Raw genomic sequence first — 25,560 nt, forward strand, 5'->3', positions numbered from 1 at the left:
TTTTGGGAAATGTTTTATTTACTGCTTAAAATCTAGGTGAGTGGATATATTCATGTATGTATATATTGACAGATTAATACAAACATAAATATGTATTTAAATTTAAGGATAAGTAAAGAGAGTGTACAACAGCCCCATTCTTAAAAAGAAAATAAAAGAAAAAGACAAGAGCAAGCCACTGCCACCACAGGTACCAGCACTTACGTTTGTCAGCAGGCTGACCAAAGAGTGGCCTGTCTGTTGGCATTCAACAGACATGGCAGCATAGCTCCCTTCAACTCTCCAGTGAGTTTCAAGTTCAGAGCACTTTCAGTCCTTGTCTTGTTTATCTATTACTGAAGGGTTTCTAGGAAGGTTTAGCAGTGCTTCAATTTTCGTAGCATCATTCTCAGGTACATTTTTCTGTAAACTACTTTCAATTTTCTCAGGGAGGTCCTCAGTAACTTGTAGTCTGGCTTTCCTGTAATCAAAAAAAAAAAAAAAAAAAGGATAAATCAAATACTGCTCCACTTCTTTAGTTCTTACAGATTTAAAACAAAAAGGATAGCATTTGTCTTTTCCTCCCTGCTTTGGTACAGCAACTTAGAAGTGAACACTACTGCCTGCACTTCAAATGCAGTAACTCTCTTCTCTCCTTTGTAAAACTATATTCTATGAGGAGACTATATTCTATATTCTAATAGGTTAGGAGAGAAGAAAGCCAATTATTTTTCACATTACCATAATGGATACCGTTGTGGTGACAGTTCTGATCCGTAAGATATTCCTAGTATGCTAGGTCCTAGAGTTCTCACAGGAGTGATGTGTGGGAACCAACACACTTTGTGCTAAGGTGTGAAGGCTTGAAGTCTTGCTCTCCTCTTGCTCCCAGGGCTGGGGGAATGTGAGTACCTTGCCACTCTTAAACTCTGTGACCAGACCTTGTAGGAACTGGACAAAGGCTGTAACAATGGTAATCAGCGGGCGTAGAGGCTCATGCCTCCCCAGCACGTTGGGAGGCTGAGGCGGGTGGATCACAAGGTCAGGAGATCGAGACCATCCTGGCTAACATGGTGAAACCCTGTCTATATTAAAAATAGAAAAAATTAGCCGGGCGTGGTGGCGGACACCTGTAGTCCCAGCTACTCAGGAGGCTGAGGCAGGAGAATGGCATGAACCTGGGAGGCGGAGCTTGCAGTGAGTCAAGATAGCACCACTGCACTCCAGCCTGGGTGACAGAGAGAGACTCCGTCTCAAAAGAAAAAAAAAAAAAGGTAATCCTAGGTAGAGAAAAGTCAGATAGAACAACACTATAGATTTACATTCATGAAGAGTTAAAATCTAATTTCCAAATAATAGATCAGTTCTGTTTCTAAATCAAGTATTAGTATCTTCCTTAAGTGATTATCAGGGTTAAAGCTTCTTCTCAACTCTTCACAAACAGATTTGGTCATTTGTTCTTCCATATCTCTATAGTCAGTTTTCTACATTTTCTGCTCATTGAGGCAATTTTCTTGACTCTCAATTTGATTTTCCTGTATTATTTTCAAGCGAAGAAGTAGGCACATACAAGACACTTAAACGTTTATTGAATTAACCGTCCTTAGAAATATCACACACACACATAAACACACATAGGTGTATATGCTATACAATTTTGACACTTTCATTCTGCCAAAGTATTCTTTCATTACTATGATTCAAGTTGTTTTTATCTATCCTTCTTACAATTGAAACTAATAATTGTACATATTTATGAAGTACAAAGTGATATTTTCATATACAATGTGTAATGATCAAATTGGGGTAATTAGCATATGCATCACCTCAAATCAGGGTAATTAGCATATGCACCACCTCAAACATTTATCATTTCATACTGTTGGGACCATTCAAACATCCTCTCTTCTAGCTACTTGAAAATACACAATAAATTATTATTAACTACAGTCATCCTACAGTGCCACAGAACCCTAGAACTTATCCCTCCAATCCAGTTATAATTTTGTATTTATTAATCAATCCATTAAATCTCCTTTTCTTATGCTTCTCCCTGTCCCCTCAGCCTCCGGTAACCATAATTCTACTCTTTACTTCTATGAGCCCATTTTTTAGCTCCCACATGAGCAACAGAACATGCAGTATTTGTAAGTGTATGACTTATTTTACACAACAATGTCCTACAGGCTCATCCACGTTCCCACAAATGACAGAATTTCATTCTTTATTATGGCTGAATAGTATTCTATGGTGTATATATACCACATTTTCTTTATCCATTCATCTGTTGGACAATGACATTGATTCCATACCTTGGCTATTATGAATAGTGCTGCAATAAGCATGGGGGTGCAGATAACTCTTTGATATGCTGGTTTCTTTTCCTTGGATAAATACCCAGTAGGGAAGATTGCTGGATCATACAGTAGCTCTCTTTTCAGTTCTCTGAGGAACTTCCATACCGTTTCTATAATGGCTGTACTAATTTGCATTCCTACCAAAAGTACATGAGTTCCCTTTTCTTTCTGCATCCTTGCCAAAATTTATTGTCTTTTTGATAACATTCTAATTGGGGTAAATATCACCCCAATTCCCCAAACTGTCCCCAAACCACATTGCACTGTGGTTTTGATTTGCATTTCCCTGATTAGTTACGTTGAATACTTTCTCATATATTTTTTAGCCACTTGTATGTATTTTTTGAGAAACACAAGTTTCCCCCCAACCCCCTGCCCCACTCTTTTTTTTTTTTTGAAGAGACAGGGACTTACTTTGTTGCCCAGGCTGGAGTGCAGTAACACGATCATGGCTCACTGCTGCCCTGAATTCCTGGGCTCAAGGGATCCACTGGCCTTAGTCTCCCAAGTAACTGGGGCTATAGGCATGCACTACTGTGACCGGCTAATTTTCTTTTGTCTCATTCTGTCACTCAGGCTGGAGTGCAGTGGCGCCATCTTGGCTCACTGCAACCTCCACCTTCCAGGCTCAAACAATCCTCCTGCCTCAGCCTCCCAAGTAGTTGGGATTACAGGTGTGCACCACCACACCCAGCTAATTTTTGTATTTTTAGTAGACACAGGGTTTCACTACGTTGGCCAGGCTGGTCTTGAACTCCTGACCTCAAGTGATCCACCTGCCTCAGCCTCCTAAGCACTGGGATTACCAGTGTGAGCAATGGTGCCTGGCCTCTAATGCCTTTTATTTCTTTTTCTTGCCTAACTGCTCTGGCTAGGATTTCCAATACTATGTTGAATAAGACTGGTAAGAGTGGGCATTCCTATTTCATTCCAGTTCTTTGAGGGAAAAGCTTTTCATTTTTCCCTGTTCAGTATGATATTAGCTGTGAGTCTGGCATATATGGCCTTTATTGTACTGAGAAATAGTCCTTGTACCCCTAACTTTTTGGGAGGTGTTATCATGAAGGGGTGTTGAATTTTACCAAATGTTTTTTCTGCATTTATTGAGATGATCATATGGTTTTTGTTCTTCCTTCTGTTTATATGATGTACCACATTTATTGATTTGTGTATGTTGCACCATCCTTGCATACCTAGGATAAATCCCACTTGTTCATGATGTATAATCTTTTTGATGTACCCTTGGATTTGGTTTGCTAGTATTTTGTTAAGGATTGTTTTGTAGAATACATTGGCCTGTAGGTGGTGATGGTGGTGGTGGTGTTTTTTAACGTGCCCTTGTCTGGTTTTTGTTGTATAAGGGTAATGCTGGCCTTGTAGACTGAGTTTGGAAGAATTCTCTCACCTTCAATATTTTGGAATAGTTTGAGAATTGGTCTTAATTCTTCTTTAACTGTTTGGCAGAATTTAGCAACGAAGCCATGTGGTCCTGGACTTTTCTTTGTTGGGAGACTTTTTATTACCAGTTCAATCTTGTTACTTGTTATTGGTCTGTTCAGGTTTTCTATTACTTTTTGGCTCAATCTCAATAGATTATAGGGTTTCAGGAACATATCCATTTCATGTAGCTTTTCCAATTTCTTGCCATATAGTTGTTTCATAATAATCTCTAATGATACGAGTATGTCCGTGGTATCAGTTGTAATGTCTCCTTTTTTGTTTTTTAACTTAATTGGGTCTTTTTTCTTAGTCTACCTAGTAGTTTCTTGATTTTGTTTGTTTTCAAGAAACGAACTTTTCATTTAGTTCTTTTGTGTGTGTGTGTGTGTTTTTTAAGTCTCTATTTCACTCAGCTCTGCTCTGATATTTTTATTTATTTTCGTCTACTGATTTTGGGTTTGGTTTGTTCTTGCTTTTCGAGTTCCCTCAGGTGCAGTGTTAGGTTGTTTATCTGAAACATTTCTACTTTTTGATGGAGGCATTTATTGCTGTAAACGTACCTGTTAGTGATACTTTTGTTGTATCCCATAGGTTTTGGTATGATGTGTTTCTACCTTCATTTGTTTCAAGAAATTTTTAAATTTCCTTCTTTTTTCACTGACCTATTCATTGTTCTGGAGCATATTATTTAATTTCTGTGTATCTGCACTGTTTCCAAAGTCCTTCCTGTTACTGATTTCTAGTTTTATCCTGCTATGGTCTGAAAAAATACTTGATGTTATTTTGAGCTTTAAAAAATTGTTGAGACTTGTTTTGTAGCTTAACATATGGTTCATCCTGAAGAACATTCCAAGATAAGAAAAAGGTGTATTTTGCAGCTCTTGGATGTGATGTTCTGTAAATGTCTGCTAGATCCATTTGATCTATAGTACAGTTTAAGTCTGATGTTTCTTTGTTGATTTTCTGTCTACGTGATCTGTCCAGTGCTGGGAGTGCGGTGTTGAAGTCCCCAGCTATTACATTAGGGTTTATCTCTCCCTTTAGCTCTATTATTATTTGTTTATATATAAATGGATGCTCTCGTGTTGGATGTATATATATTTACAGTTATTTCCTCTTGCTGAATTAATCTCTTTATCATTATATAATGACCTTGTCTCTTTTTGTAGTTTTTTATTTAAAGCCTATTTTATCTGGCCTAAGTATAGCTATTCCTGCTCATTTATGGTTTCCATTTGCATGAACATCTTTTTCTATCCCTTTACTTTCAGCCTATCTGTACCTTTACAGGTGAAGTGAGTTTCTTATAGTCAGTATATATAGTTGAGTCTTTAAATTCTTTTTTATTCATTCAGCCAGTCTAAATCTTTAATTGGGGAATTTAAAGTGTTTATATTCCACGTTGTTATTGTGGGTATGGATTTACTCCTGTCATTTTGTTGTTTCCTGGTTGTTCTGTATAATCTTTGTTCCTTTCTTCCCCTCTTATTTACTTCCATAGTTGGTGGATTTTTGTAATTATAAAGTTTGATTCCTTTCTCGTTCTTATTTGTGTATCTATCTGCTCTACTAGTGAGTTTTATTCTTTCATGTGTTTCCATAATGGCAGTTACCATACTTTTGCATTCACATGCAGGAGTTCTTTAAGCATTTCTTATAAGGCAGTCTAGTAGTGATGAATTCCCTCAGTGTTTGCCTGTCTTGGGAAGACTATTTCTCCTTCATTTTGGAAGAACAGCTTTGCTAGGTATAATACTCTTTGCAGGAGTTTTTTTGGGTTTTTTTGTTTGTTTTTTCCTTTCAGCATTCTGAATGTGTCATCCCATTCTCTCCTGACCTGTAAGTTTTCTGCTGGCAAATCTGCTGTTAACCGGATGGGGGGAGGTAAATGGTGGCAGCAGGCCCTGGATGGGCCAGTCTTCAGGCAGTGCACATGACAGCTCAACCACTAGAATTGGCAGTGTTGCCAGTGGTGGAAGACTCCAGGTGAATGACCTTAGAATGGCCTTAGCCAGCCACTCTTAAGCTTTTCTATCTCAAAATCACTGACCCCTAAATCACTGACAAACTTCTGTAGTTTTTAATTTTTCATTTATTTTTTAAATTTTTATTTATTTATTTTTTTTGAGATGAAGTCTTGCTCTGTGGCCCAGACTGGAGTGCAGTGGTGTGATCTCGGCTCACTGCAACCTCAATGCTTTTTTTCTCATATAGCACATAAGTCTTTGGATAATGGACTACAGCTCTTAAGAATTTCCATGTATGTGTGTGTGGTTAGCAGAAATGGAGGTTTCAAATGAAAACATTGGAAAAAAATGATTTCTTATCTATCCAATTATAATACCAAAACAGCAACAGCAGCAGCAGCCAATGCTATCTTAGGTACCCAGGAAGCTGAACTAGTGAGAATCATTTGTACTCAGGAGCACTAGATAGCAGCCTGTTATATTCATCTTACATATTGAATCTGTGCAAAGTCAGCTATCAGTCTGATTGCCCTACCCCACAAATTGCATCCCAGGAAATGATTAGATGCAATAGGTAAAAGTTTTCATGCTCCTCAGTGGCATTCAGTGCATGAACAACCGCTGTCCACCTAATTCCTCTGTGTCTACAGCAAGAAACAGAATCTTTGTGGAGACTTAACATGCTGTGTCTTACATACATATTTGTGCAAAAAAAAAAGATGTCACTTCTTCTCCTGTTTTGAGATGGAGTCTTGATCTGTGGCCCAGGCTGGAGCATAATCAAGGGTCACTGAAACCTCCACCTCCTGGGTTCAAGTGATTCTCCTGCCTCAGCCTCCTTGAGGAGCCGGGACTACAGGCACGTGCCACCATGCTCAGCTAATTTTTGTATTTTTAGTAGAGATGGTGTTTCGCCATGTTAGCCAGGCTGGTCTCGAACTCCTGACCTCAGGTGATCCAACTGTCTTGGCCTCCCAAAGTGCTGGGATTACAGGCATGAGCCACCCTGCCTGGCTAAGGATGTCACTTTTTAAGTAAGCCAGGTAAAGCTCACTCCTTGGTGAATATTCCCTTTAGGTAATTTCCTATGCAGTCAAGAACATAGGAAAATAAAAAATATGCAAGCAAGTAAGATTTACAACATTTTAACTTAAAAAAAAAATGCAAAGAAAGACCTTTGTTAAATTAAAACTAAAATTAATGTCTTTCATTTTTCCATTCTCCTTAAATAGATTAAAAGACAATATACAGAATGAGTTGAAGGACTCAGTAAAAATAAACTCTTCTTTGAACTGAGTGGCAGTTTAGAGTACACAAGTTTAACAGAGCACCACTATATAAGGCCTGGGGCAAGACAGCCAAGATTCCCTGGGCTTAACATGTTCCTTACCACTCTTCCAGTTTTAGCTCATGGAGCGCCTTTCGATTCTTCTGTTTTCTCTCCTGAATAGTCTCACCAGAGTACTTCTGAAATGCCATCAGCAGGCCTCCTACAGGAGTACTGAGAAGAAAGGAGAGGGAAAGCTTAGGAAAAAAGAATCATTAGACCTTGCAACATGTGAGATTCTCTGCTAAGGTGTGAGCAACACCAGAGCCACTTGTTCACTATTAGGTATAGGAACATTTGAGAATTAAAGTGTCCTTGTCAAATAAAGAAAAACATTGAGGTAATCTCTTCTCTGGTCTGAACAACAGAGAAAAACAATCACTACAACCTCCTAAAGTTAACTGATATATAATAAAACAACAGATCTAGAAACTGGTTGTTTTTATGAGGAATGAGAAATAAATCAAAACGAAGAGAAAAAAGTATATAATTATGACAGGATCTAGTAAGTAGTCCCACACCAAAGAATTCTCAGAAATGAAATTTCTAGTTCAGAATGGCACCAGCTCCTCTAGGAGACAGGAAATGTGGAAGGCATTTTTGGTTGAGGAAGGGATGCTACTGGCTTTTGAGGGTGGGATCACCAAAATATCCTAAAGTTCAAGAGTCTGGCATAACTGTCTCACCAACAATGCCAATAGCAACCCACTGAGAAACTGATTTAGATAATAATTGCTATAGTGATGAAGAGAATTTGGTTCTTGTGTTCTCAAACTAGAAGTATTTGACCTTCACATACCTTAAATTTCCTCCAGCTACAATTTAAGTAACCTCATACTAAAAACTACTTTTACTTGGCAACATAAATGTTCACTGACAGATGGCTAAAGAAAATGTGACATACACATACAATGGAGTATTATGCAGCCTTAAAAAAGAGGGCAATCCGTCACAGGCTACAACATAGATAAACCTCAAGGACATTATTATGCTAAGTAAAATAAGCTAGTCACAAAAGGAAAATACTGTATGATTCTACTCATATGAAGTATATAAAGTAGTCAAAATCATAGAAACAGAAAGTAGAAATATGTTTGCTGAGGGCTGGAGGGTATGAGGAGGGAAAATTAGTTTTTAACGGATATAGTTTCATTTCTCAAGAGAAAAAAGTTCTAGAGATCTCACACACAATGTGAATATACTTAGCATTTTTGAACTATACACTTAAAGTATGATTAAGATGGTGAATGTTATGCTATGTGTTTATTACCACAATATAAAATATTTTTGTTGCTAACTTCTACAAGTCTTCCCTTCAAACCAAACTGGTATATTAACACTACAACAAAAGTAATGGCAGTAGTAGATTATGACATGCTGATTTTATTTAATTTAAATTTTTAAAAAATCATTAAATCTATAGCATTATCTTCTCCTTTAAAGGAGGCAGAAAAAGGAGTGAACAGGTGCAGGAGGAAGGTAGCACTCTTCTAGTCAAATACCAACTAATAAAAACAGAAGAACTGACAGAATTAGCTTATCAACATTTACAACCACCTTTCTAGTAACAAACCGATTACAGCATGGGTCGTCAATGGATCATTAAAAACACATGATGAAAAGATAGTTGGAGAGCAGGATATTCAGTGTCACCCTCCAGATTACTAATTAATCACATTGGGAAAAAGATATCTTTGCAATGGAGGCACTGAACAGATAACACCTTAACCAAATGTGGTAGGCAGAATTCTAAAGTGGTCCCCCCAAATATCCTGCCTAATCACTCAACTGTGAATATATTATGCCCATGATTATATTATCATACATGGCAAAATTTATGTGAGAAATGTAATTAAGGTTACTAATTAGTTAAATCTGAGGTAATGAAAAAGGAGATAGATATCTGAGTGAACACTTAAAAGCAGAGTTTTCCCTGGCTTGTGGCAGAGTAGAAGTTGAAGATTCGAAGTATGAGAAGGAGTCAATGTGCTATAGCTGGTTTAAACACAAAGGGGCCCTGGGAGAAGATATGTGGGTGGTGGCCTCCAGGAACAGAGAATAGTCTGGCTCACAGCCAACAAGGAAACATGGACCTCAGACCTCCTCCAGGCACAAGAAACTAAATTCTTTTTTTGCTTTTCCTCTCTCTTTTTTTTTTTTTTTTTTTTGAGACTGAGTCTTACTCTGTCGCCCAGGCTGGAGTGCAATGGTGCAATACTGGCTCACTGCAACCTCTGCCTCTGCCTAGGTGAAGGGTATATGGGGTTCAAGCAATTCTCCTGCCTCAGCCTCCTGAGTATCTGGGATTACAGGCACCTGCCACCGTGCCTGGCTAATTTTTCTATTTTTAGTAGGGACAGTGTCTCACCCTGTTGGCCAGGCTGGTCTCAAACTCCTGACCTCAAGAGATCTGCCCACCTCGGCCTCCCAAAATGCTGGGATTACAGGTGTGAGCCATTGTGCCTGGCCACATGGAACTAAATTGTCAACAACCTGAATGAGCTTGGAAACTGATTTTTCCCCAGAGCCTCCAGGAAAGAGCCCAGCCCGGCCAAGAGCTTGACTTTGGCCTTGTAAAATCTTGAGCAGTGAAACCCAGCCAAACTTATAATCTATAGAACTACAAGGGTGTTGTTTCACATGCAATACATGCTCAGTTCGTGGTAATTTGTTACACAGCAGAAAACCAATATATCAAGTAATTGAAGTTAATATTACTTATAATGGGTAACAGAGTATCTCCCGATGTGATACATGAGGATACAACTTCACCTATGTTGTATTCTTGACAGAAGTACATTAATGTAATCATGATGGGATGATCAAACAAAATGGAGAAACACTGTGGACATTAGTATGATAATTGAGGAGTTTTTAATATAGACCCTAACTTAGATAGTTGTGTTGAAACGATGTTTACTGTGATAATTGTATTATGATTTCACGGAAGAGTATTCTTCATCTTGGGAGATACACGCTAATATATATGGAGGCAAAGTATTATGAGGTCTCAAACAGTTTATCCAAGAAGCAAAGGGAAAGAAAAAGAAATATATTCACATCCCACACATATACACAGATATGGAAAACATCACCAAGGCATTAACAATTGGTGAATCTAGGTGAAGGGTATATGGGATTTTAATGTACTAATTCATTCCACTTTTCTGTAGGTTTGAAATTGTTCAAAGTAAAAAGTTGGGGTAAGAACTTTTTTTTTTTTTTTTGAGATGGAGTCTCGCTCTGTCGCCCAGACTGGAGTGCAGTGGCCAGATCTCAGCTCACTGCAAGCTCCGCCTCCCGGGTTTACGCCATTCTCCTGCCTCAGCCTCCCGAGTAGCTGGGACTACAGGCGCCCGCCACCGCGCCCGGCTAGTTTTTTGTATTTTTTAGTAGAGACGGGGTTAAGCAAAACAAATAAAATCCTACCAACAATTTTTATAGAATATGCCTGTTAATTAATTGTTTTTTGTTCTTTTTTCCCTGCTCCCATAAATACGTTTGTTCAAACTATAGTTTCAGGTGTTAGCAGTTTTTAAACAGTTTTACCCGGTAAAAAGGAATTTTGAATAAGGGCCCTATCTTAGATAGTTGTACTGAATAAATGTTATTTTTTGAAATAGCTGTTAAGTAAAATAAACTATAAAAAAAACTGTAAGTAAGATAAACTATTGGGGTAGAATTAGAACTGGACAGTCAAAGCTACTACCAATACAAGAGTAGAGATCTTTTATAGATTCTAAGGATTAAATTTGTTTTTTGAAAATAAATGAGATTTTTTAATAGGCAAGGCATTAATGAAAGTTGTGCCAATCTAGAACCAAACCATGTTAATGCTTACCCCAGCAAGGCTCCAATTATACCACCAGCCACCAGGCCACGCAGGCCTAAGTTTATTCTAAAAAGACTTCCCGTGACAGCTATTTAAAAACAAGAAAGGCAATATTAAATCATCTTTAAATACTAGAATCCTATTTTAAAACTTTCCTTCTATAAAATGGGCCCAAATCCCTAAGTGAGCTTTCTGAATCCAATGTTAATATACCACTACAGCCTATACTTCCTGAATCGAATATGCCAACACAGGCAGTTTCTCATCCACTCCGCAGATTCAAAGGAAGAAACATCTCTCCTACAAAAAAAATCTCCAATCTGTTCTATGGATCCATTTATTCTGCTTCATTTTTCTCCAACTCTCCTTAAAAACTTGAAAATGTTTTCCCCCTTCTCTCTTTCTTCTTTCTTCAAGGAAAATAAAAAAGTAAAAAAACCTTCAATAGCCCCTCCAGTTTATGCCTTCCCCTAGACTCACTCTCTCTGTACTGCTACACGACACCGCTCAGGCAGGGTGACAAGAAAGCAGCATTTGGCCTTCTTTCCTTTCTGCTGGGACTGTGCATCAATCATGCTCATTCATTTTCCTTTCACTATGCACAATGCAACTAATACCATCTAAGGAGGTAACACTTTTTAAAGAATAACATTTGAGGCCAGGTGCAGTGGCTCACACCTGTAATCTCAACACTTTGGGAGGCCAAGGTGGGCAGATCACTTGAGGTCAGGAGTTCTAAGCCAGCCTGGGCAACATGGCAAAACCTTGTCTCTACTAAAAATACAAAAATTAGCCAGGTGTGGTGGTGCACGCCTGTAATCCCAGCTACTCAGGAGGCTGAGGGCATGAGAATTCTTTGAACCCCAGAGGCGGAGGCTGCCGTGAGCAGATATCACACTCCCGCACTCTAGCCTCAGCAAAAGAATGAGACTCTGTTTCAAAAAAACAAAAGAAATAACAGTTGAGGTTTATATTTTTAAGTACTATATATTCATTTTTAAAATTTTCAAAATTCACCAGAACCAAAATCACCTTTAATCCCATTACCCAGAGTCAGTAATGAGTGAGTCTTTTTTTCTGATCCTCCAAACAAAAAAAAACAAACAACAACAACAAAAAAACTGGGGCTGGGCACAGTGGCTCACACCTGTAATCCCAGCACTTTGGGAAGCTGAGATGGGCGGATCATGAGGTCAGGAGTTCAAGACCAGCCTGGCCAAGATGCTGTAACCCCATCTCTACTAAAAATACAAAAATTAGCTAGGCATGGTGGCACACACCTGTAATCCCAGCTACGCAGGAGGCTGAGGCAGGAGAATCGCTAGAACCCGGGCAGCAGAGGTTGCAGTAAGCGGAGATTGCGCCACTGCACTCCAGCCTGGGCAAGAGAGCAAGACTGTCTAAAATAACAAAACAAAACAAAAACACAAAAACTGGTGTCATGGTGTACATACTAAATTTTTTATTTTCACAGAACATATTATTAAATTCTGTATTACTAAGTTTTCTCCCTCCTGGTTCCATTGCATGGAGGTACCACAAATTTTTGTCTAACACTTAGATTTTCTATTTATAGATATTTTAAATAAAGGTGTGATGATAATCCCTCCACAAATAATCTTTTTATACATTTGACTGTTTCCTTAGGATGAACTCACAGAAATGAAATTTCTGGGTCAAAGGGTATAAATATAAACATTTTTAAGGCCTTTGACTTAGATTACTAAACTGCTATTCAAAAAGGATGCATAAACTTATTTTCCAAGTAAAAGTATGCTAGTAATCTAGTCTTTTGCATTCTCTTAGTTTATTTTTTCCAATTCGATAGGCCAGAAGTGGTATGTAATTTTAAGTTGCATTTCTCTGATTAGTAGAGAAAAGAAGTTGTTTTTCCCTAGGTTTACAAGTTATTTATGGTACGTCTGTGAATTACAAATTCATGTCCTTTGTCCAATCTTCAACTGAGCTATCCTTTCTTTTTGACGTATTAGGGCTTTTATCCATTATCTGCACATAATATTATTTTGGCGTTGTTTACGTTTAATGTCTCCTATAGTATTTATGACATAGATAAGTTTAAAAATTTTACGTGGCCAAAACTGTGGTTTCCTGTTTCCTAGTTTCTTAGTTCTTATGCTTAAAAATATATACAGTTGATAAACACAAGTTTGAACTGTGCAGATTTACTTACACATGATTTTTTTTTTTTTTAAGACAGTCTCACTCTGCTGCCCAGGCTGGAGTGCAATGTCACGATCTTGGTTCACTGCAACCTCCACCTTCTGGGTTCAAGTTATTCTCCCCCACCTCAGCCTACCAAGTAGGTGGGACTACAGGTGTGCACCACCATACCTGGCTACTTTTTAAACATTTTTTAGTAGAGATGGGATTTCACCATGTTGGCCAGGCTGGTCTCGAACTCCTGACCTCAAGTGATATGCCTGCCTCGGCTTCCCAAAGTGCTGGGATTACAGGCATGAGCCACCATGCCCGGACACATGAATTTTTTTCAATAAATATATTGAAAAACGTTTTGGAAATGTGCAGTAATTTGAAAAAACTTGCAGATAAACTGTCTAGCCTAGAAATATCAAAAAAAAAAATTAAGAAAAATGTGTGTCTTTAAGTGCATAAAATATACGTAGATACCAATCTATTTACGTGTGAATCAACTGTTTATGTTATTGGTAAGGCTTCTGGAGAATAGTAGGCTATTAATAGTTAACTTTTGGGGGAGTCAAAAGTTATATGTGGATTTTTCAACTGCGCAGGGTGGAGGTCAGCATTGCTATTGTGTTCAAAGCTGTTTTCAGTGTTGTTCAAAGGTCAACTGTGTATATGTACACATTTATATATCTTCCTACGCAGAAATCAGAGACACATTTACTTCTAAACTTTCCCTAATCTTTTGTGGACGTTTTTTACATAAGCACCATAATAAATGTTAACTAATTTTGTTGAACTGAATACAGGTATAATGTCTTTCCAAATAGTTAACTGTTCCAGCCCATGAATGGTCTATTCTTTCCCTACAAATGTGAAATATCACCTTTACTTACTTGTGTGTGCTTCGTTTTGTTCCTGACCTTTGAATTCCATTCCACAGATCGACCAATACCTCACTGTCCTCTTTAGTGTAACTTTATACAGATTTTAATTTTACAGTTGCAAGAACCCCTCATCATTTTTTTCTGAAATGTCTTTGCTATGCTCATATAATCAGCATTTTAGATATGATTTAGACATTGTATCAAGTTCTTTTTTTAAAAAAAGTCTGTAATTTTGATTTGAATTGCTTTCAATTTATAAACGAAGTAGAAAAATACTGGGTTAACTATCAACTATTTCCCCATTTTTATTATTTATGATTTGTAATTTTCTTCAGAGAAGTTGTACATTTATTAAATTTATTCCTTATTATATTACATTCTTGGTACTATTATAAAGAAAATTTTTTACTTTTCAAGTAACCATTGAAATATAAAAAGCCTATTTATATATTTACACTTTACTAACTAGTAATAATTTTTCAAGTCATCTTTTAAAATATCACCTACAAATACAGACAATTTTGCTTCTTCCTATCTAAAAGCACTGCTTTTTTCCCCTTCTGTGTTAGTGTATTTTTAACAGTTTTATTGAGGTATAATTTACATCACACAAAATTCACTGAAATGTACAACTCAATAATTTGTAGAAAAAAAATTTAGTGGCCGGGCACAGTGGCTCATGCCTGAAATCCCAGCACTTTGGGAGGCCGAGGCAGGCGGATCACAAGGTCAGGAGATGGAGACCATCCTGGCTAACACGGCGACACCTCGTCTCTACTAAAAATACAAAAAAAAAATTAGCCAGGCGTGGTGGACTGCGCCTGTAGTCCCAGCTACTAGGGAGGCTGAGGCAGGAGAATCGCTTGAACCCGGGAGTGGAGGTTGCAGTGAGCTGAGATCACGCCACTGCACTCCAGCCTGAGTGACAGAGCAAGACTCCGTCTCAAAAAAAAAAAAAATTAGTTGCATTGTTATATAATCATCACCAAAATCCAATTTTAAAATGATTCCATCATTACAAAAAGATCCCCCATGCCCCTTTGTAGTTACTCCTGGTTCCCAATCTTACCTCAGTCCACTAATGTACTTTCTAACTCTACAGATTTGCTTATTCTGGACATTTCATATGAATAGAATTACACATTATGAAGTCTTACGTGTCTAGCTTCTTTCACTTAATGTTTTTAAGTTTTATTCATGTTGCAGCATGTATCAGTTTTTCACTGATGAAAATATTCAAGTGAATGGACATGTATTTATTTACCCATTCACTAGTTGATGAACTTATGGGTTGTTTCAGTTTGAGGCTGTCAGGAATAACATCACTATAAAAATTTATACGTAAGTCTTTGCGTGGACATGTTTTCATTTATCTTGGGCAGATTCTAAGACATGGAACTGCTGAATTGCACACTAAATTATGCTTAACTTTTTTTTTTTTTTTTGAGACGGAGTCTTGCTCTGTAGCCCAGGCTGGAGTGCAGTGGCGCCATCTTGGCTAACTGCAAGCTCCGCCTCCCGGGTTCACGTCATTCTCCTGCCTCAGCCTCCCAAGTAGCTGAGATTACAGACATGCACCACCACGCCTAGCTAATTTTTGTATTTTTAGTAGAGACGGGGTTTCACCATGTTGGCCAGACCGGTCTCGAACTCTCAACCTCAAGAGATCTGCCTGCCTTGGCCTCCCAAAGCACTGGGATGACAGGCATGAGCCACTGCACCTGGCCTTCCAACAGTTTTCTGAATTCATTTGGCTTTTCTACATCCAAGATGTTGTGGTTACCCTCCAGAGACAATAAACTTCCCTACCCAAAATTTGAATTAGATATTGAGATGCGAAAGTACCGAGAGGTACTAAGAGGTATTAGGTTTATTATACACATAATGAGGCTTTCTAGGGAGAGCAAGGCAGGATCCCAAGCACATCCCAAAATTACTTGAGAACCTGAAGGGTGACTGACTGGCTTGTGGTTTTAGAAGGTGGGGCTAGAGCAAGAGGTCCCTCATGTAGGCCTGAGCTTGAATGGTTGAAACTTCCTGCCAGTGTCAATCAAGGTAGCACTTGGGCTTTCTTATCAGCTTCTCAAGATGTGGGGCAAAAAGCAAAGGGAGACTTCCAGTTTCTGGTGTGGCATGTGAGAAGTTTAGAATTTAACACTTATTCCTAACAACAAGTGTTAACAACAATTTAACACTTATTCCTAAACAAATGGAAAAACTGACAACTCTTCTTAGATGCATCAAAGAAGTGAGACCATGGGTAAACTGCTGCCCTCAAAATAGGAGAGACAGACAGATAAGTACAGAGAATCACACCTTATTATAGTAGAAACCCATGAGCAGAAGCCTCCATTGAAACCAGTACCAGAGTAGGAAACCTTGACTATAAATGATAAATCGCTGGAAGCTCAGTATAGAAAAGTCTAAGACATAAAAACTGTAGGGGGCCCAGTCACAGAGGGTCCCCACACTCCAGGAGCTCTACCAGGTTCTCCCAGTAAAGATCTGAGAAAAATCCCCTCAGGCTTCTGGCAAGGGGGAAGAAAAGTAACCATTATGAAATATGCCAGAACATTCTGTTATTCTCACCAAGGCCTGCCCTCAAGATAAACGGTTTTGCACAGCCCAACCTACTGGGGTTTTGTCAGAGATTAACCAATCTGGGGAATATCCAAATGCAACTGCTCTAGTCTCCCATGTGGGAGAAGGGAAATACCCATTCCAACCCACTGTAGTATCCTGTCCCACCAAAGGAGAGGAAAAAAACTGAAAAGCACTTGTGAAGTTAACATTTCAGAGGCACAGGCTCACCAAAAGACTAAGAACCTAATCACAGGACTATAAAACACTTTCCCTCTCCCACATCTTAATACCAAATTACTAAAGACCTATTTACCACAATTCCTTTTTACCCAGGTACATCATGTCCAGCTATTAAGAAAAAAAATTACGAGGCATGCCAAAAGGCAAAAGCAGTTTGAAGAGACCAAGTAAGACTAACAGAGTAAGCACCAAAACCAGACTCAGATATGGTGGGGATACTGGACTTACCAGATGAAGAGTTTAAAGCAACTATGACTAATATGCTAAGGGCTCTAATGGATAAAGTAGATAGCATGCAAGAACAGATAGGCAATATAAGCAGAAAGATGGAAATTCTAAGAGAGAATCAAAGAGAAATGCTAGCAATAAAACAATTAAAAACCCACTGTGACAGAACTCAAGAATAGTAGACTGGACACAGCTGAGGAAAGAATTCCTGAGCTTGAAGACGTATCAACAGACACTTCCAAAACCGAAAGACAAAGAGAAAAAAGATGGGAACCTCCCCCACCAAAACCAAACAAACAAACAAACAGATAAAATATCCAAGAACTGTGAAACAATTACAAAAGGTGTAAGTGTATTAGAACACCAGAAGGAGAAGAGAAAGCTAAAGAAATCTTTGAAACAATAACTGAGAATTTATCTTAAAGTAAGTCAGACAACAAACCACAGATCCAGAAAGTTCAGAAAACACCAAGCACAGTAAATGTTCCTCAAAATTACACCGGGGCATATCATTTTCAAACTGCAGAAAATCAAAGATAAAGAAAAAAATAGTGAAGTATGTGAACACAGGGGAAAGACACCTAAACAGAACTAAACATAGGAAAATGGCTAGGGAGAACTCTCTAGGGAAGCTGAGGCTGACAAATGATCTAGACTTTGAAAGGTAAGGTTAAGTAGGAGCCGAACAAAATTAATCGTGGTAGTGAGAAAGTGCATTCAAGAAGAGGGACTGATTCTCAAAAAAACAAAAACAAAAACAAACAAACATGTTCAGAATATGTATGTGTGTTTTTGTACGTACAAGAATGTACATGAGTTAGTGATTGAGTGTATACGGCAGTTAACTTAATTTACCTTTCTGAAACGAATGCTCATTTTAAAATTATTTTTTAAATCTGACAAGTAAAAATTGTACACATATGGTATACATGTTTTGAAATATGTATATATTGTGGAATGTCTAAATTAAGCGAATTAACCTACACGTTACTTCACATACCATTTTTTGTGGTGAGAACATTTAAAATCTTTTTTTTTTTTTTTGACACAGAGTTTCACTCTTGTTGCCCAGGTTGGAGTGCAATGGTGTGATCTCGGCTAACTGTAACCTCTGCCTCCTGGGTTCAAGTGATTCTCCTGCCTCAGCCTCCCAAGTAGCTGGGATTACAGGCACCTGTCACCACGCCCAGCTAATTTTTGTATTTTTAGTAGAGAGGGGGTTTCACCATGTTGGCCAGGCTGCTCTCAAACTCCTGACCTCAGGTGATCCACTTGCCTTGGCCTCCCGAAGTGCTGGGATTACAAAAATCTACTTTTTAAAAGCAATTTTGAAGTATACAATACACTGTTATTAACCACAGTTACCATGTTCTAAATAGATCTCTTGAACTTATTCCTCCTGTCTAAATGAAATTTTATATCCTTTGACCAACATCTTCCCAACCCCATATCCAGTCTCTGGTAATCACCATTGTACTTTCTATTTTTAATGCTCATTTAAAAGAAGACATATATACTAGAGGCAGAAAGCTTTAAAATAAAATCCAAGTTCTTAGCATAAAAAATTTAGTCCCTTCCTACCGTCCTCACCAATCTCATCTCAAGCTACTCTTACCCTCACTCACCAGGTTACTATCCTGCTTTTAAGGAAATGTATTGCCTTAGAGCCTTCCCCCCTTTATGTTCCCTCTATTTAGGACACCCTTCCTTGCAAGTCTTGTTCCTTCCTATTCTTTGGGTATCAGCTCAAATGTCACTTCCTCAGAAAGGCCTTCTCTGACTACCCTGTCCATATGAGATGCCATTGTTCCACCGAATTGTTACTTTCTATCACAGCAACCTGTTTTATCACATACATATTAGACATTAAAATTCAAAGAAAGCAAGGGCCTTGCTGTTTTGCCCATTGAGTATATCAAGGGTGAAGCACAACACTGTCCATAAATACATTTTGCATGAATGTTGATGAGATGCGATGGGAAGCCAACCAAAGAATTCAGTAGTTCTGATGTATAAGTCCTTACATATTTTCTAAACTATATTTGAGAAGATTGAAAAATATAAACAAAAATGTCTTACCTCCTGCAATTACAAAATGGCTTAGGGCATCTTTATTTCGGTATACATTCAGACTAGTGCTCACTGTGCTGGGAAAAAGGGAGGAGAAGGAAAATATAAGATTTAAAGCATATCCCATTTACCTTCTTTAGTGTTATTTTCACTGACTTAATAGATTTAGAAAAGCCTACTATATCAACCCCTGGTCCTAGCCTAGGCCCTTCAATGTGTTCCAGACATGGCTATAAAACCATAACTGCACCAGTCTTTTACACAGACAAAAGTTCTTGGGAAAAAAAAAAAAGGCATTATGAATCACTTTCATGTGGGTATTCAGTTTTCATAACCCCACCCGCTCAAAAGACACACTCCTAAAACCGTATCAAGAAAAGTCACTATCTCACAATTCAGAGTGAACTTACTTGAATATAGTCACAAATGCTGTAGTTCTCCAACTCCAGCGCCAGCCATAACGAATGAAGCCTCGTGTAGCAGCACGATGTGCAGAATGCTAAAGTTAATTTAAAAACTGTGAGGTTCTAAGACACCATCATATTTTCCCTATTCTAGAACTGTGGTAGAGGAATTTTAGCCATGGATTAGTCAGGTACACTTGAACAGACAGAAACACTAGAAAATCTCTAGAAATATTATTCTTTAATTATTGAGGTTCCATGTGTAGCTTTTCCTGTCAGGAGATGAAAAATGGCTGAGTATCCCTTATCTGATACTTGAGACCAGAAGTGTTTTCGATTTCGGATTTTTTCAGATTTGGGAATATGCGTATTTAACACTTACTGCTTGAGTATCCCAAATCCAAAAAACCGAAATCTGAAATGCTCCAGTGAGCAATTTCTTTGAATGACATGTCAATGCTCAAAAAGTTTTGAATCTGAGCATTCAGGATTTCAGATTTGTGATGCTCAACCTGTAACGAATTATAAATCTACAGAATAAAATAAGAATCCATGAGACCCTACTGATAGAAATAAATTATAAATAGATAAATAAATATGTAAATAGAGGGGGAAGGGAAAACATTTCCTTAGAGCATAATACTAACAAATAAATGTAGAAAGAATGATAGACTTTAGAAAATGCCCATTTGGCCACCACAGTCATAATTGTTACAGGCAAGAATCATCATTAAATGCTAAAACTGCCTGGGTATGGTGGCTCATGCCTGTAATCTCAGCACTTTGGGAGGCAACGAGGGAGGATCACTTGAGCCAACAAGTTTAAGACCAGCCTGGGCAACATAGCGAGATCCTGCCTCTACAAAAAAAATTTAAAAATTAGCTGGGCATCGTGATGTGTGTTTGCAGTCCTAGCTACTCGGAAGGTTGAGGAGGGAGGAAACCTTGAGTCCAGAAGTTTGAGGTTGTGGTGAGCTATGATCCCGCCACTGCGCTCCAGCCTGCACTGAGGCAGCAAGACCCTGCCTCAAAAAATTTCAAAAAAAAAAAAATAATAAATTAAAAAATAAAAATAGGCTGGGCACAGTGGCTCACACCTATAATCCCAACCCTTTGGGAGGCCCAGGAGGGTGAACTGCTTGAGCTGAGGAGTTTGAGATCAGCATGGGCAACATAGCAAAACCCTGTCTCTACAAAAAATACAAAAATTAGCTGAGGCCAGGCGCGGTGGCTCACGCCTGTAATCCCAGCACTTTGGGAGGCCGAGGCGGGCGGATCACAAGGTCAGGAGATCGAGACCACGGTGAAACCCCGTCTCTACTAAAAATACAAAAAATTAGCCGGGCGCGGTTGTGGGCGCCTGTAGTCCCAGCTACTCGGGAGGCTGAGGCAGGAGAATGGCGTGAACCCGGGAGGCGGAGCTTGCAGTGAGCCGAGATCGCACCACTGCACTCCAGCCTGGGCGACAGAGCGAGACTCCATCTCAAAAAAAAAAAAAAAAAATTAGCTGGGAGTGGTGGCACATGCCTACAGTCCCAGCTACTCGCGAGGCTGAGGCAGGAGAATCGAGTGAGCCTGGGAAGTGGAGGTTGCAACAAGCCAAGATTGTGCCACTGTACTGCAACCTGGGCAACAGAGTGAGACTCTGTCTCAAAAAATAAATAAATGAAAAAATATTTTCTTTTTTAAATCAAATACTAAGATAGCATTTATAATTTAGAATAGTTTTTAGATAGTAGAAATATTATAGTTTATAATAGCCTTTATATAGTAGAAATTTGATGTAAAGCAGGATATTTACATAGTCTTAAAGGAACTAACAAGTACTCAAAATACTTATAAATTACAAACTTACAAATTACTTATAAAATTACATAGTAATTTTACAGTGTATAGTTGGCAGAGGCCATCTTAACCAAGTAACTAAAGTAAATATCACCAGTAAAGGGACAGAGATATCACAGGTTTCTAATTTAATTTCAGGTCTAGGGTATTCCTGTCAAAAAACATAGCCTGAATGCAATCATGAGAAACCATCAAACAAACCCAAACTGAGGGATATGCTACAAAATAAATCACCCATAGTCGAGGCCATGAAAGACAAAGAGAAACTCTTCCAGACTAAATGAGACCAAAGCAGCACCACAGGCAAATTCAACCTGTGATCAGGGTCAGTTTCTGGACCAGACAAAAAAATTTTTTCAATTTTTTAATAAGAACTCAAGCCTAACTTCTGAAAAATACATATTTTTAATTTATTTTTAAAATAAATGATACTGTGGCGTAACTAGCAAAATTTACAGGTCTTTAAATAAGGTAATAGTACTATATCAGTGTTAATTTCCTGATCTTGATATTATAATCGTGGTTGTATAAGAGAATTTCCTTGTTTTTAGGAAATACATACTGAAGTATTCATCATGTCTAGAACCTACTGTCAAGTAGTTCAGAAAAAATTAGTACATATTATACAGAGGAAGAATGATAAAATACGGTAAAATGTTAACAGTGGAATATCTGGATGAAAGTTATATAGGAAATCTTTGTACTATTTTTGCAACTTTCAAGCCTGCCATAATTTCAAAATAAAAAGTTAAAAATTCTCTGAGCTTTAATATTCTCATAGAACTGATGTACAGATCTAATGATGTAACAAATGAGTTAGCACTCTATAAAGTTATAAATGTTAACTATTGTCTTAGTGTAAGCTCCTATACTCAGGGAGGCTTTGTGAATGAGGTAAATATGTTACAGTTGAGCCTTGATGATTTAGCAGGGGATTGGAAGAAAGATATTTCAGAAAGAAAAGCCACAGTGGTGATGCCAAACATGTCTGTTCTGAAGATAAGAAAGTAGTCTCAAGCCACATGCAGGCACTTTAATGTTAGTACTTCCACTGTTATTAAGTATAGACTTTATTTCTTTACTCTGACACTTTAAAACAACCCTCCATCCCCACAAGCTAATTGAATGATTAAGTGTAAAGTGAATTGCTAAGTCAGTGTGCCCTAAATTTCTTTAGACCACCAGTACATACCACAGCATCAAACCGGTTATGATAAATTTCTGCCTGGCTCTGCTCAATGTAACGTTGTTTAGCATGAATGAAAGCTGGTATACCCCCATACACCCAGCCGAGGACGCCTGCTGTAGCTGCCATCTTACAGATATCAGCAAGTTCCTTTGAAATTCTCTGCTGTTCACTACAACATCAAAAAGACAATGTTGTTTGGGATTAGTTTATGGACATTGCTCTCCAAAAGAATCTATAATCAGAATTATCCCGAATGCTAACACCACAACATTTTTCATCATAGGTAGAATCCGCAGATGAATTAAACAGTTCAGTTATATTAAAAGGAACGTAAGTCTCAGACAAAACGAAGCTATGCTGTTAGAATTAGGATAGTGGCAACTCCTGAAAAGACAATGACTGGAAAAGGCACAAAGGGAGCTTTTGGGATGTGATAATAGTTGCCGTTTCCTTCTGAGTGTTGGGTACAGCTATGTTCAGTCTGTGAAAATGCATTCATCAGTCTACTTATGTACATTTTTTGAAACGCATTTCCTACTTCAATAAAAAGTTTTTTAAAAGGTGCTTTTATTTGATGACTATTACACCCCTAGAAACAGGAAGAATTTGTGAGTTAGATAGACCAATATTTCCGTTTAAATCTTAAGCTAACTTTAAGAAATCACACCAACTCGTGAGATTTTAGGGCAATGTATCAAAGAAAAAAAAAACGTGGACGTTAAGACAAAAAATCTAAATTCTATTTTACTAAATAATTTCATGAAATACTCAGATAGGACTGTATTAATAAAAGCACTGGGCTGGGCACAGTGGCACATGCTTGTAGTCACAGCTACTTAGGAGGCTGAGGCAGGACTTGAGCCCAGTTCTGGACAGCATAGCAACGTAGCAAAGATCCTGGCTCTAAAAATAAACAAATAAATATATGTTTTTTAAAAAACGCACTGAGAAAGTTCACTATGCAGTGGGTGGCACATGCTAATCTAAAATAATAAGGAAAAGCTACTATTTAATTCAGTTTGTTACTCTTAAACGCATAAGAAGCTAGAACTGCTAATGAAGCTTCCAAGATGTCATCCTGAAACTGCTCTAACAAATAGCTGTCTTAAGTATTAAGTTACTATAAAATAATTTCCCTTCTAGGCCGGGCTCAGTCCAACAACGGTGGCACACGCCTGTAATCCCAGCACTTTGGGAGGCGAAAGCAGGCAGATCACGTGAGGTCAGGAATTAGAGACCAGCCTGCTGAATGGTGAAATCCCGTCTCCACTAAAAATACAAAAATTAGCTGGACATGGTAGTGGGCAACTGTAATCCCAACTACTCGGGAGGCTGAGGCAGGAGAACCGCTTGAACCCCGGAGGTGGAGGGTGCAGTGAGCCAAAGATCGCACCACTGCACTCCAGCCTGGGCGATAGAGCACGGCTCAGTCTCAAAAAAAAAAAAAAATACGAGTTTGGGCTGGTGCGGTGGCTCACGCCTGTAATCCCAGCACTTTGGGAGGCTGAGGTAGGAGGATCACCTAAGTCCAAGAGTTCAAGACCAGCCTGGGCAGTATGGTAAGAACCCTGTCTATAAAAAATATATTTTAAAAAAATTAGCCGGGCGTGGTGGCGCGCGCCTGTAGTCCCAATTAATCGGGAGGCTGAAGTGGGAGGATCACTCGAGTTCGAGAGGCAGAGGTTGCAGTGAGCCGAGATCGCACCAGAGCACTCCAGCCTGGGCGACAGAGCAAGACCCTGTCTGGAAAAAAAAAAAAAAAAAAAAAAAAGATACAAGTTTGGGTTACAAATATCAGAACCTTTAAATATAATTTAAAAATGAAGCACACTTGGCGTCCTAAGGCTGACCCAGGCTGCCAACGCTGCAGGACATCGCTTTCGCGTCCCCCTACCCACTTCAGACCCCAGGCACTTTTACTCTTTGGCAAACAGCTCCTGGAGGCGGTCCCATCCAGATTGCGGGTAATAGGGCTCTGGGACGTAGAGAGGCCGCTTCTGACGCTCCGCAAGGGCTTCCGAATCTGCAGTCACAGCTTCGGCAGCAAAGACTCGGGGAAATGGACACAAGGCTCTACAGAGAAAGCTCCGCGGTGCCGGTGGCGGCACCTCCATGTCCTTCTCTCGACCTACGGACAAATTGAGCCTTCAAGACTTCAAGTCCTCCCGGACGTGCCGCGGGAGAGCGTAACTGTACGAGGTGAGAATCCGTGCATTTGGCCCAGGATAACCCTCTGCCAGAGGGCTCGACACCAACGCCTTCAGTCCTGGGCCTCGCTTTAGAGTCCTTGGAAATACGACACAGGAAGTCCCGCCCAATCGGGGCAAAGGCCAGGGGGCCGGGCGACGGCAAAGCCGGAGCCCAAAAGACTTCCGGTTGAGGGGGGGTCGGGCCACTGCTGTGCTGAGTCCACCACGGAAGTGAGTTCGCTGCGGGTAGTGAAGCTCTGCGTGGTGCCGGCAGGCGTTCGTTCCGTGTCTTAGTGGTTCCTGGGTCATGCAAACAGCGTCTGCGGCTAGTTACATTCAGCTTGAGGTGGTCATAGGTTGAAGTAATTTAGCGTAATTAAAATGCCAGGAATTAGCTGGGCATTGTGGCGGGCGCCTGTAATCCTAGCTACTTGGGAGGCTGAGGCAGGACAATCGCTTGAACCCAGGAGGCGGAGGTTGCAGTGAGCCGAGATCACACCACTGCACTCCAGCCTGGTCAACAAGAGCGAAAATCCGTCTCAAAAAAAAAAAAAAAAAAAAAAAAGCCAGGAATCCCGCTTCAGTGAGGAAGAAAGTGCAATATTCAGTGCAAGTGGAATAGGGAAAGAGGGAAAGGCGATTTGTGCAGGTAAAGGGGATGGGTCTTGGTGCCAGTTACACCAAGATTTCGAGAACACTTTTTTGAAGAATCAGCTTTTTGGCAGCTCTTCATAAGGTGGATTTCACTCCCTTTAGTTCATATGCCTACTGCTTCTCAAAAGGCAGGAGAATTTCTGGAATTTCTGTGTTTGTATAATTTGCCGTCACTACAACCTCTGCTAACATGCTTCGAAGTATAG

The 25,560-nt window shown here is 39.1% G+C and overlaps 1 protein-coding gene across 2 annotated transcripts; it reads right to left on the reverse strand.

The window, feature by feature from the left end:
* TIMMDC1 (translocase of inner mitochondrial membrane domain containing 1) lies at positions 1-24,813 on the reverse strand. Of its 2 annotated transcripts, NM_001194452.2 has the most exon segments (7): positions 43-460; positions 7,134-7,244; positions 10,912-10,990; positions 19,083-19,150; positions 19,484-19,572; positions 22,515-22,680; positions 24,432-24,800. In NM_001194452.2, coding segments are annotated over 7 exon segments (858 nt in total). In that variant the 5' UTR covers positions 24,626-24,800; the 3' UTR covers positions 43-309.
* Between the last annotated feature and the right edge of the window lie 747 nt (positions 24,814-25,560).

Source organism: Macaca mulatta, chromosome 2 (assembly GCF_049350105.2).
Source record: "Macaca mulatta isolate MMU2019108-1 chromosome 2, T2T-MMU8v2.0, whole genome shotgun sequence".
Classification (NCBI taxonomy): Eukaryota; Metazoa; Chordata; class Mammalia; order Primates; family Cercopithecidae; genus Macaca; species Macaca mulatta.

Excerpts from the sequence above, each read along its gene's own strand:
- TIMMDC1 (XM_077990821.1), bottom strand. The coding sequence starts at position 24,625 with ATGGAGGTGCCGCCACCGGCACCGCGGAGCTTTCTCTGTAGAGCCTTG. Across the intron at positions 7,245-24,431 it reads CAGGAGCTGTTTGCCAAAGA|TACTCCTGTAGGAGGCCTGC; the intron begins GTAAAAGTGCCT and ends CTTTCTTCTCAG. Across the intron at positions 461-7,133 it reads GAGCTAAAACTGGAAGAGTG|GAAAGCCAGACTACAAGTTA; the intron begins GTAAGGAACATG and ends TTTTGATTACAG.